The 11442-nt window shown below is 46.9% G+C and overlaps 2 protein-coding genes across 3 annotated transcripts in view; both read right to left on the bottom strand.

The window, feature by feature from the left end:
• Positions 1-173: 173 nt before the first annotated feature.
• Lyrm2 (LYR motif containing 2) lies at positions 174-2847 on the bottom strand. The gene is made up of 3 exons (XM_050145488.1): positions 1685-2847; positions 1251-1391; positions 174-910 (listed from the first exon to the last, which is right to left on the bottom strand). The coding sequence occupies exons 1-3, from the start codon at positions 1727-1729 to the stop codon at positions 830-832; spliced, it is 267 nt and encodes an 88-aa protein (XP_050001445.1). The 5' UTR covers positions 1730-2847; the 3' UTR covers positions 174-829.
• Positions 2848-5353: 2506 nt separating this feature from the next.
• The window catches only part of Mdn1 (midasin AAA ATPase 1), a 123846-nt gene continuing 117757 nt past the window's right edge, over positions 5354-11442 (bottom strand). For both annotated transcript variants that reach the window (XM_050145480.1, XM_050145481.1), the window contains exons 98-102: positions 9613-9686; positions 9057-9171; positions 8220-8283; positions 7158-7300; positions 5354-6607 (exon numbers count right to left, since the gene is read on the bottom strand). In XM_050145480.1, the coding sequence (XP_050001437.1) occupies positions 6419-6607; positions 7158-7300; positions 8220-8283; positions 9057-9171; positions 9613-9686 (585 nt within the window). In that variant the 3' untranslated portion in view covers positions 5354-6418. The remainder of the gene's footprint in view (positions 6608-7157; positions 7301-8219; positions 8284-9056; positions 9172-9612; positions 9687-11442) is intronic.

The raw sequence follows: 11442 nt of genomic DNA, 5'->3' as shown, positions 1-11442 counted from the left end.
GAAGCAGAGGCTCTGTTACAGCTGGCTCCACTAACTTAACAATGTTACCAAGGTCATTCACGGGGAGCATGGAGCAGTTCTTCACTCCTTTAACTGCAAAATAACATTTTACCGTACACCGCACTACATTTTAAATATCCAAGCATCTGTTCACTGATATTCTGAGTCCAGTATCTGGTTAGCACACCTTTAATCTGAGCACTCAAGAGGCAGAGGCAGGAGGATCTCTGGGTTTGAGGCCAGCCTGGTCTACAAAGAGAAAACCTGCGTCAAAAACCAAAAAAAAAAAAAAAAAATGTTGAATTCTGTATACACTTTTTATAGGCGTGGTTTCGGTTCTCTTGATTCAAGCCTAGACTTGCTAATGTACGAGGTAACTGTGTCGCCTTTTATTTATTTTTAATCACATTTTTTTTCTCTCTCTCTCTGTTTTGTTTCTGTGCTGCAAAGACCATGTGATAGACAACTTTCTGAAGTGGTTCTCTCCTTCCACCATGTAGGTCCAGGGGTCAAACTCAAGTTCCTGGCAGCAAGAGCCTTATCAGTGGCGCCATCTCACCAAGCCCTCTAGCTACCTGGCTACCTTTTCAAGAACTAACAGTCTGTTTCCCAGAGTGGCTGCTGCTGTTTTGCCTTCACCCGAGTGTACAGTTCCAAGTGCCCATCTTCACGCTAGTTCACTTTTGAATTGCAGCCACTGCAGTGGAAATGTCAGTGCCTTGACTTGCATGCTTGATTGACATAATCATCTTGTCCTGTGCTACCGTAGGTCCTTTGTGACAGTGGCTTTGAGCCCGTGCAAAATGATGGGGATCTGAAAACCTTCCGGTTAAGACTTTGCTAAAGCGAGTGTCCTTTCTAATTCCTTTAGTTGCATATTGCCTTGAGTAATCATCATTCGGATGGTATCCTGGAGAAGAAAGGGAAACCTGGTCATGGTTTTTACCAGGTTAACCATGGCACAGTTCTATTCTCCTATCTGCTACCTTCAAGCAGCAACAGTGGCTGGTTACAGGTTGTAGCTGAGGGCTTACCATGCCCAAGGCTCTACATTCAATCTCAACACAAAAGAACCCCCAGCAAGAAACCAATAGTGGGAAGCGCAAGCCAGTTGCTGCTGCTGTACAACAATCGGCGGTGAGCAAAACGGACCACCTTACTGACGTATCCCAAGATGTCCGCTAACCTTGACAAGTTCAACAACGCAACAGGACAAAGGAGCCGCGGCCTCGGTATGGCCTTGCTCTCACCTCTTCTGTGGCGCTTTTGTTCCTTTTGAATTCTTCCCTGGCCCAGTCCTGAAGGTACTTTCGGTCAGCCTCGCTGGGAACTTGCCTAATCGCTCGGAAGATCTTTCTGTAGAGGAGGAGGACTTGCTGCCTTCTCATGAACTGCCCGGGGAAGGAGAAAAGCAAATTACAACTAAATACCCGCCCGCTCCATCTCCGCAAACAACTTGGGACCAGAAAAGTCCCTTTAAACGGAACAAGACAAAAACCAAAGCTCGTCCCGGCGGTTTGCTTGGGCAATGCACACCAATCCGCCCTCGGGAAGCTGCACGCCGAGGTGGCGGTGGCTGTGGGAGCCAGGTCTCAGGGACAGTGCCTCAAAAGACCACAGGCGACACCGCTCCAGGCAGGCGCCGGGAACCTGGAGCCTGGGAGCTGGGAGAACCCGGGTTTACCTGCTTCAGAGTCAGCGCCCCGCGAGGCAAGCGGGAGGACGCCATGGCAGCCGCCTGGTGCGCAAGATCGGAAGTGGAGCCTGGGGCTGACGGGAACACGGAAGCGGAAGTAGGAAGCGGGTGAGCCCGGTTTCTAGGAGACGGACGCTTGAGGCTTGTGTTTCTGCTGGAGTCAATGCCTCAAGGAACTTGTCACCCAGGAGCTTAAGCGTTTTACCGGAGGGGAGAAATTGTGAGCTCTTTGAGCACCCTTGATGTGTATAACGGAAAAGACCGGCATTTAAACTAGCAGTTTCTACTTGGCATCCTGAAAGCTTTTCTTTTTCTCTGAGCTTTATCCTCAGCCGGTAGCCACGGCGATCGTTGCGGCTCCATGCACTTTTCCTACTCATGGAGCCTCTGGCTTTTTGTTTTGTCCCCCACACCACACACCTCGCAGTGTCCCGTATGTAACTGCGCAGAATAGCTCCAGATGCAGGACTTTAATTCTCAGTGTTGACTTCACAGGCATCATGAGTGATGCTCAACCCCATGTGCTTTGTCAGATTTTCTCTGTTGTGGGAGCTTGAGGCTCACACTTGAGGCATCAGCGTTGGTGGCAAGCACCTTTACTGTCCGAGCCGTTTCGGCGGCCCTTGGAAATTTTCTTTATACAATTATAACCGCTTTAACTCTACATTAGCATGCTTGTTTCTTTGAGACTTTCCAGTTTCATCTTCTCCCAGCTGTTGTAAAACTGTATCACACTGACCAGCTTTCTCTTTAAATATATTTACTTCGTCTACAAGTTACTTTTATTAATGGCATGATATGGATCTAAGTTTTTCCCGCCCCTAGACTAAAAATTCAAGGTCATTTATTAAATAATTCATAACATACCAGGCGGTGGTGGCCCACACCCTTAATCCCGGCACTCAGGAGGCAGAGACAGGTGGATCTCTGTGAGTTCGAGGCCAGCCTCGTCTACAGAGTGAGGTCCAGGACAGGCTCCAAAGCTACGGAGAAACCCTGTCTCGAAAAACCAAAATAATAATAACAATAATAATTCATAGCTTTCCTTGGCCATGGTGGTAATCTTTTTGACCACAGAGTCTTTTAGGGTCTGAATCTGTTCAGGCTTTTTTTAATTATTGATTTTTATTGAGCTCTACATTTTTCTCTTCTCCCCTCCCAGCCTCTATCAGGCTTAATCTTGGACTGGTAGTAGAGTAAATTTCATTTCGCTTTGAGGGGGAGCGGTAGGGGGGCTGTGAGTTTTGGAGCTCGAATGGAAAAGTATCCTGGCAGCCGGGGGGCCAAGGATTCGACAAAGTCACTGTAAGCTTTGCAGCTCTGCTGGGGGTGGGGAAGGTTTCCAGAGGGCAAGAGTAATGACTCTGCTCTGGCCAGCAGAGTTCCACAGCTCTGCTCTGCTCGGGGGGAAAAGTTTCCCCATTAAAGTGCCGCAGCTCCACCCTGGCTCCCTCGAACGTTGTTCCAGACGGTCTCTGCTCGGGTGCAAGGGTCACACTGCGCAAGGGTCACACTGCGCAAGCCTCACTTAAGAGATTTACGGGGAGGGAAATAACCAGAATGGCGGCTGTCTCTATGATGAGAAACAACAAACTAAACAGAACAGAGGTTATATAGGACTTCTTGGAGGGGAGGCACTCAGGGATGTTTACAGTTGATGGGGTTTTGTGACCTGATTCTGGGGCAAGCTCAGGGAATTCCGGGACTGTTATACAGAGAAACCCTGTCTTGGAAATAAAACAACATAAAAAGAACAATATGTATGAATATACCATTTGAATACAGTGTATTTGACTATAGTACAGTATATTGACTATGGCATATTTCAAATACACTAGATTTGAATATAGTAGTATATTTAAAGCCTGTTACCCAAGCGTAGCTCCAGCAGATATCTGAATAGAGTCAGACCTGTCAGCAAGGGATGATAACACTTGGTGGTCTCTTCAATTAAACTGATTAACCTCATACACGTACATATCAGATTGAAATTACACAATGACGTCTTGCCACTGTGATCCATGACTAATTACTCAAGAACACCAACGATCAGCCTGCTGTACTTTAATAGTTTTACTGGCTTTTGATACTAAGTAATCCTGGAACTTAGACCTACCGCCTCTGCCTTTCAAGGGCCAAGATTCAAGGTGCCGTGGTACATCACCCCCCTTCCAGGCTGTGGGGACGGGAAAGTTACCCGGATTAGATGATGACAAGGTGCAGATTGTGCCACTTGACCCCTGAAATATCAGAACTTCCCTTCCCGGCCAGACCAGGTAGCTGGGGATAGGAGGGAGACTAAAAGCTCATCATTCCCTTTGCCATGCCAACCCAAGTGGAAATGGCACCTGTTCACCAGGATTCTGTCCCAAACCCAGGGAGCCACCCTATGGGCAAAGAAACCATTCCACGCAGGCATGATTTGCGAGGCCCCTCCTTAGCTACACATGTTGATCAGAACTGTGGTCAATGCAATCAGTGAAGTTACGTCATAAAGCTGAATCTTTATGCCACATGTGGTTCCGCCAACTTACCTTTTCCCTCTGCTGCAAAGCCTGCATGCAGCAGCTTATGGACCACGGAACAGCGAAGCCTAACCACTACCGTATGACTAGAAGTCTGTGGACTAGCATGGTGTGACTGGCAGAGAGGATCAATTCTTTAAACTGCCGTCCTATTTCTCATACTCCGTTAAGAATGATCAGAGTATCCGGCCCTGCCCCTTGCCGGATACTGTAGCAGGAAATCTCCCCTTACCCTTCACCATGGACATGCACCTTCCCTGGGCAGCAGCACACTAGAGCTGACCCTGTCAGGAGAGCCGATACCCCACCCCCCATCTGCCATGTGTTAGCATGGGTGAGGGAAATTTCAATACATTGCTACCTATCGGAGGCAAAAGAACTGGCCCCGTGACGACGAGAGTTGGATAACTAGCCCTTTCCCTCACTGGCTGCAGCACATGGGAAACTGGGCAGTACACCAGAGGGGATCCTGTTGGCAATGGGGCAGGTGACCCCACCCACCTCCTATGCCTCTTACAGCAGTTGAAGAGAGGACACTGCACCGTGCCTGGTTGGTGTGAGTGTGGGCGAGCCAGACCTGACCCACTTCGCACTGCAGGCTGCACTGGGTGGGCTGGCTAAGGCAGCGCTGGAGTTCGCTCTGATGCTGATAATGGAGGAGAGCTGACAGGCTAACCAGTGACACCCAGGGCAAGAACCAGAGCTGTCAGTCGGGTGACATCCACCTCATCTATAAACATATGAAGGGGATGAACCTACAGATCCAAAACAGAAGGATCTCCACAGCACAGGATAACAGGATATCCAGGAGGAGCCCCAGTGAGCTGCCTATGGATGGTAGAGCAGAAACCATTGATCTGGTGCCTAAACCAGATGACTCATGAATGGCTCCAGGTGAACTGTGACTCACTGGGTCACGTCACAGTTTCCGTGACAAGTCTCCTCCTGTTTTTTTTTTTTTTTTGCTTTGCTTGTTTTTTAAAAATTATTATTATTATTATTATTATTTTAGAGGGGGGTTGCAAAGACAGCGGGAAGAACGGGGAGGGCAGGGAGATGGTGAGATTGGGATTTGGAATGCATAATGTGAAATCCTCAAAGAATCAATAAAAGTTAAAAAAGAGACCAAAGATTAACTCAACAATTATTTAATAGTTTTTAGAATATAAGCTGCATAGCGTTTGAGTAAAAAATAACCTAACTTTAAGTACATGCTTCAGGACACTTGGCTAAGCAGTGAGCATCTGCCTGTGATGACCGGCACATAAGGGTGAGCACACTGCAGTGTGAGCTGCACAAAGACATGGAGACGGACGGATGCACAGCACAACACCTAGAGACAGTTAAACACAACACAGAACATGATTTCAAGTATTCAAACACTGCTCTCTGGCCAAGGAAAACCGCCCCCACCCCCCAACAAACAAAACCCAACACGACTGTGTTCTGTGTGAGTGAGGGGAAGACAGAGCTGTTTGGCTCTTGTGGATACGGCGTTCTTTCAGTCCTCTCCACAGAGAGACTGACTGGCTCAGGGTAGCATGAAAGCAGTATAGGGACAGCTCTTCCTCTTAACACTGGGGAAGGGTGGCTAAAGAAATAAATTACAGCAGGGGGCTATGGCAGTTGCCTTCCCATTATTGCATAGTCTCCCACACAGCCGCTGTGGAGGGCACAAACAGCTGCTGCGATCTTTGTACAGTTCTATGATCATCTTTGCTGAGAGCATCCCTGCTATGTTTCCTGCTTTGTATGCAGGATAAGAAGGGCCAATCAAGTGGTTCTATCTCTAAGCTTAAGGCAGGGACCTTCCCCCAAAGGACCTGCAGAGAATGCAGTCCCATGCCCCTAGAAACATTTCCTCAAGAAGGGGGTAGAGGTCACTGCCAGAGGAAAACAGGTGGCTGGACTGGGGTAGTGTGACCTCTAGCTGGTCCCTAGTCATGAGCTCTGGCACCACTTGAGAGCCTTCCATGCTCAGCACAGCAGGAGGTCGAGAGCTCAGCTAAGCTCTGCTCTGTTGCAAATACAAATGTATAGTGCAATTTTTTTTTTTAAATAACTGCTAGATACATTTAAAAAAAAAATCAGATCCAAGGTGAAGTAGTATCAGAGCACGGAGTTCACAAACAGTTGTCCAAAGGGAGCGCTGGGGGAAGATGTTGTGATCATGAGCTCACTACAAACTGTTTCTGCTCTATGAGTGGTCAGATGCTGTCACCAGCTCAAACCACTGCCTCAGGGCATCACTGAGGGTCTCAGGAAGGGCATTCACATCTCGAAGAATGATGTAAAATGGAAATGGGAACTCTTCCATGTAAGATCGGATTTCGGGCATCTCTCCAGGTCCTTTAAATATTGGTACTTTAATGTCCAAGATAGAATCCTGTTAACAAAAGACATTTGGGAAGAAATGGGAAAACTTAATCAGATCTTTGACAAGTTCATTGGTGACCTCGCTAGTTGACAAACTTTTATTCCTACATAAGAGAAACGTCTAAAACGTTTATGAAGAAGGCAGCTCCTTCTGGGACAAGGAGCAGTTCAAGAAAGAGGAAGGAAGAAACTGCTTTCCTTGCAGTGGTCTCTCCATGCTCTACCGAGACATCCCACTCTCCTTACCGGCCAGGAGCTACATGTGTCTTCAGACCAAGTCTGCCAGCTGCTGGGACACTATGGGAAAGGCTGGTCTCTACAAGCACCACACTTTCACAGAGGGAAACTATACCCCAGAGGCTCTGGAGTCTGTGACCCTCTGCTCTCTACTCACGACCTATCCTTTTCAGTACTGTGCAGGATGCTCTGCACTGTGTGAGGCTGAATGAAGGAAAGTGCGCAAAGCCCCAGCTCCTCGGATGACAGAGCCGCAGCCGTACATTAGAGCAAGTTCAAGGGCCCCTTTCTCTGCAGAATCATGGCTTTCGGCGAGCACTCACCCGTGCATTGGGATTATCCAACACAACAAAAATGACGAAGATGTTGGCATTCTGGGCAGCCTGGACTGCCGCCAGGACTCTATCTTTGCCTTCGAGGAAAAGGCCTCGTCCATCAGAAACTATGAGGAGTAGTTGTGCAATCTCTGTAGAAGCCGCAATTAGAGGAAGGGAAAAGGGAAGCCCATTAAACAACTGAAAACCATCTGCAGGCCCACTGAGCAAACAGATACCTGGAACTGCCACATCTGCGCGCGCGCGCGTGCGCGCGCGCACACACACACACACACACACACACACACACACACACGGCCTAGGTTCAGACAAGTTAGACACTCAGCTGATCAGACACTGCAGACTCTTCTATTAGTGCTCCGGGGGGGGGGGGTGTCAAATTTAGATCAACTTTAACTGGGAAGCAATTGATTTTTTTTTTTTTTTTAAAAAAAGATAGGGTTTCTCTGTGTAGTCCTCCTGACTGTACTAGAACTCACTCTGTAGATCAGGCTGGCCTCGAACTCACAAAGATCCACTTGCCTCTGAATCCCTGGGATTAAAGGCATGTGTCACCACTGCTTGGCTAAATAATTCTCATTGAGTCCATTTGTTTTTTTCATATATATATATATATATATTCATATATATATATATGATGGGATTGGAGGGACTCAGGAGATGGCTCAGTTGGTAAAATGATAAATGATGTTATGCAAGCATGGACCCGACTTAGGGTTCCCAGCACCCACATCAAAGTCAGGTGTGACAATGAACGCCTGTAATCCCAATGCTGGAGCGAGGGAGACAGGAGGAAGCCTGGGGTCTGATGGGGTCTCACTGGTAACTCCGGGTTCAGTGAAAGACCCTTTCTCAAATAAACAAACAAACGGACAAACAGCGAGATCAAGGAAGACCCCCAGTGTCAACCTCGGGTTTGTGCACACACATGCACCTACACACATACACGGAACACATATACACACACCCACCAATTAAAAACAAGAAAGATAGTGAAGGGCAGAGAGAGGAGAGCAGTCATTTGTTAGCAGAGGGAAGATGGTGGCTCACCTGGACTGACGTTCTGGGATAGCTTCTGGGCAGCTGCAAACATTTTGGCTGCAGACTCTAGAAACTAAACAGAAACAGCACAGATTACTGCTACCCCCTTCCTAGCCACAGAGATCCCCACGGCGCCTGACATAGTCTGTCTTCGTACTGTGCAGCACTTCCCATGGAGCACCGGCGTGCTTCGTACAGAAAGACTGCCCCTCGCCAGTGCCCTAAACACTCCAAAGGGAGAAAGATGACGAAAATGTGAAAGCCAACAGTTTCCTTCTTTCAAGAAAAGCAAGAAAATAAACCTGCTGAACAAAATAGAAGGCAGACTGAGAGCAAGGACTAAGAACAGAGGCTGTCATCTTCTTAGGAGTCCCTAGCTTTGCTCCCCAACATTTTATTGTAATAGAGAGAGCCTGGGCAACACTGGGCAAGAACTCTGTTTTTCAAACTACTCAACCGTGCTAACGTCAACGATCTTTGAGGACCGAGGAAAAGGAGCCGTACCCTGGCTAAAGGATGCCAAGGCAACAGTTCTGGCAGCATACAGATCGAGGTTGCCATACTACCTGTCCTAATTCCAGAAGGCAGATGGGGGTTTCTAAAAATTGGTTGTCTCTTAACATCAGCTTTAGATTAAATAAATAAATAAATAAAGTTTTTTAAGAGATGAGTGCTCTATCTGCATTTCCACCCACTATCAGATCCCACTATAGATGGTTGTGAGCCAACATGTAGTTGCTGGAAATTGAACCGAGGACCTCTAGCCAGTCCTTCTAACTGCTGAGCCATCTCTCCATGCCCCAGCTTTAGAATTCACGCAAACAAATACTGACTTCACGAGAATACCTGAGCAATCTTAGTCTTCCTCTGTTGGAATTTGCAGAGCCGCAGAATCTGAGACCCAGAAGAATCACCGAACTGCTCGTGGAATGGGTGCAACAGCTTTACTGACTCTCCAAAACTGGAAAAGAAAACCAGATACAAAACGATTTTTTCCCCAGTCATGTGATCAAATCAATAAAGGCTAGAAACAGGATTTCCCCACTGGGATTAAAAGGCAATGTTAGAGCCAGGTGGTGGCAGCACACATCTTTAATCCCAGCACAAGGGAAGCAGAGGCAGAGTTCGAGGCCAGCCTAGTCTACAAAGCGAGTTCAAGGACAGCCAGGACAAGAAACCCTTTCTCAAAGAAGGCTCAGTGGGTAAGCCAAGAGATTAAAGAGCACCTCTTTCAGGAGACCCAGGTTTGGCCCTGCCATCACAAATGCCTGTAAATCCAGTTCAGGGAATCCAGCGCCTCTCCTGGCTTCCAAGGCTATTGCATGCATGTGATACACAGCCATACAAAAAGGCAAACACTCATACACATACAATTTAAAAAGGCTTTAAAAGGCAACATTACCTGCACACAGCAATCTGACCCACTTCCAGGAGGGTTAGCGCATTACCAATCACAGCCAGAGACTCAAACGCAAGCTATGAAGAAGAAGAGAGAGTTGAAGGCATCAAATCTCCTCTAAACCAGTTTGCTTTAAGATGTCACAAAACATTATTTTTTTTGTATGGCAAACAGTGAACAACACTCCCGAAATGTCATACAACCCCCAAGGCTGGAGTGCCCCTCAGACTCTCCTCTGTATCGCAGATGCTTCAACTTCAATGCATCACACTGATAGGAATGGTTTGCTTGCTATACTACTGAGAAATCTTTCATAAATGCAACTTTTCTTTCTTTCCACAGCAGAGACTACATAAAATCTTCCCTGCTCCCCAGACACGGTTGCTTTGTATAGCTTTGGAGCCTGTCCTGGAACTTGCCTCTGCCTCCCAAGTGTTGAGAGCTGGGATTAAAGGTGTGCATTACCACTGCCAGGTTCATAAAATCTTTCCTATGTAACTAAACTTAAAACAGCTTAAGTTCATTCTCATGTACACAGTCTAACGACAGAACTGAGATGGAAATGTTATCACCAGGGTCTTTCGGCTGAGTTCTGCCCTGCTCTGTAGAGGGTCTTTTTCTGTGTCTGCCCAGGGAACACCGTCCCTCAACTGCTGGTTTTGTATGTGATGCCTGAGATTTCTCTGCTGCCATCTGTTGCCCCTGAGATTTTTCCTGCCTCTTAATTCTTTAACTGGCAGAGAAAATGAGCCCTGCCAAGACCCCTGGAGTGTGACACTACATCTCAGAATGCTGGGGAAGAATGGGTTTTGAAAACGGAACTGAAAAGGGAGTGGGCATCTTGATTTTTCGAAGTCATCTGAAGACCCTCAAAATTTCCTATTTACATTTCTTCCTTTCCACCTGAATAGGAGGGAAAAAAAAATTGTGCTTAGTGATTTTCTTTTGTGCTTCACTGCTCCAAGACCCTACGCAGTTTAAAGATAGGCCCAAAGAAACTCTAATTATCAAGTCAGCCAGATAAACTAAAACCCTTGAAACAAAAATGGTTTGTATTTTGGAAATAATATTCCTGCCTATATAAAGAAAGTAAAAATATAGCTAGCTCACCATGAAATAAAGCATAAGAAGAAAATTTTTATTTATTTAAAAATGGCTACAAAAGCTAAAAGGTGGAGGTGGTGCACACCTTTAACCACCATCATTGGGGGTGGGGGTGCACAGACAGGTGAATATCTCGGTTTGAGGCTAACCTGGTCTACAAAACTAGTTCTAGGACAGCCAGAGCTGTTATACAAAGAAACTGTGTCTCAAAAATGGGGAGGGGCACTCATAATTGCTTGGAGGAAATGCTTTAAGGTTGCCAATTTGTGGGTTCTAAATTTCAGGTGTAAGTTAAAAATAATAGTCTTCTCAGGCACCCACTGAGCACTTCTATGGTCTTCACCGCACTCCCTCCTGCATCCCCATGCAGCTCTGTCTGGTGTGAGAGCACACAAAGGCCACACTTCCACATCAGTGCCCACCAGTGCCTCTCCTCTTAGACCTTGGGAGGTGGAATAGCTAAGGATGGCTAACCCTCTTCCTTCTTTGGATACTGCCCATTTTAACATTTAATAGCTCGTTGTCTTCATCTGCAGCAAATGCAGAGATTTCAAATTCAAAACATGATGTGGGAGTGTCATATATCAATCTGTTGATTTCATTGGCTGAGCAATAAAAGAAACTGCTTGGCTGGCCCTCAGCTTAGAACATAGATGGGAGGAGTAAACAGAATAGAATTCTGGGCGGAAGAGGAAGTGAGGTCAGACTCTGCTCTGCTCCCGGAGAGAC

Source organism: Alexandromys fortis, unplaced genomic scaffold, assembly GCF_014885135.2.
Source record: "Alexandromys fortis isolate MF-2015 unplaced genomic scaffold, M_Fortis_MF-2015_v1.1 scaffold_2_26212498_36691700, whole genome shotgun sequence".
Classification (NCBI taxonomy): domain Eukaryota; kingdom Metazoa; phylum Chordata; class Mammalia; order Rodentia; family Cricetidae; genus Alexandromys; species Alexandromys fortis.
The sequence above is the reverse complement of the archived record's forward strand: the minus strand, read 5'-3'. Positions and strand labels throughout refer to the sequence as shown.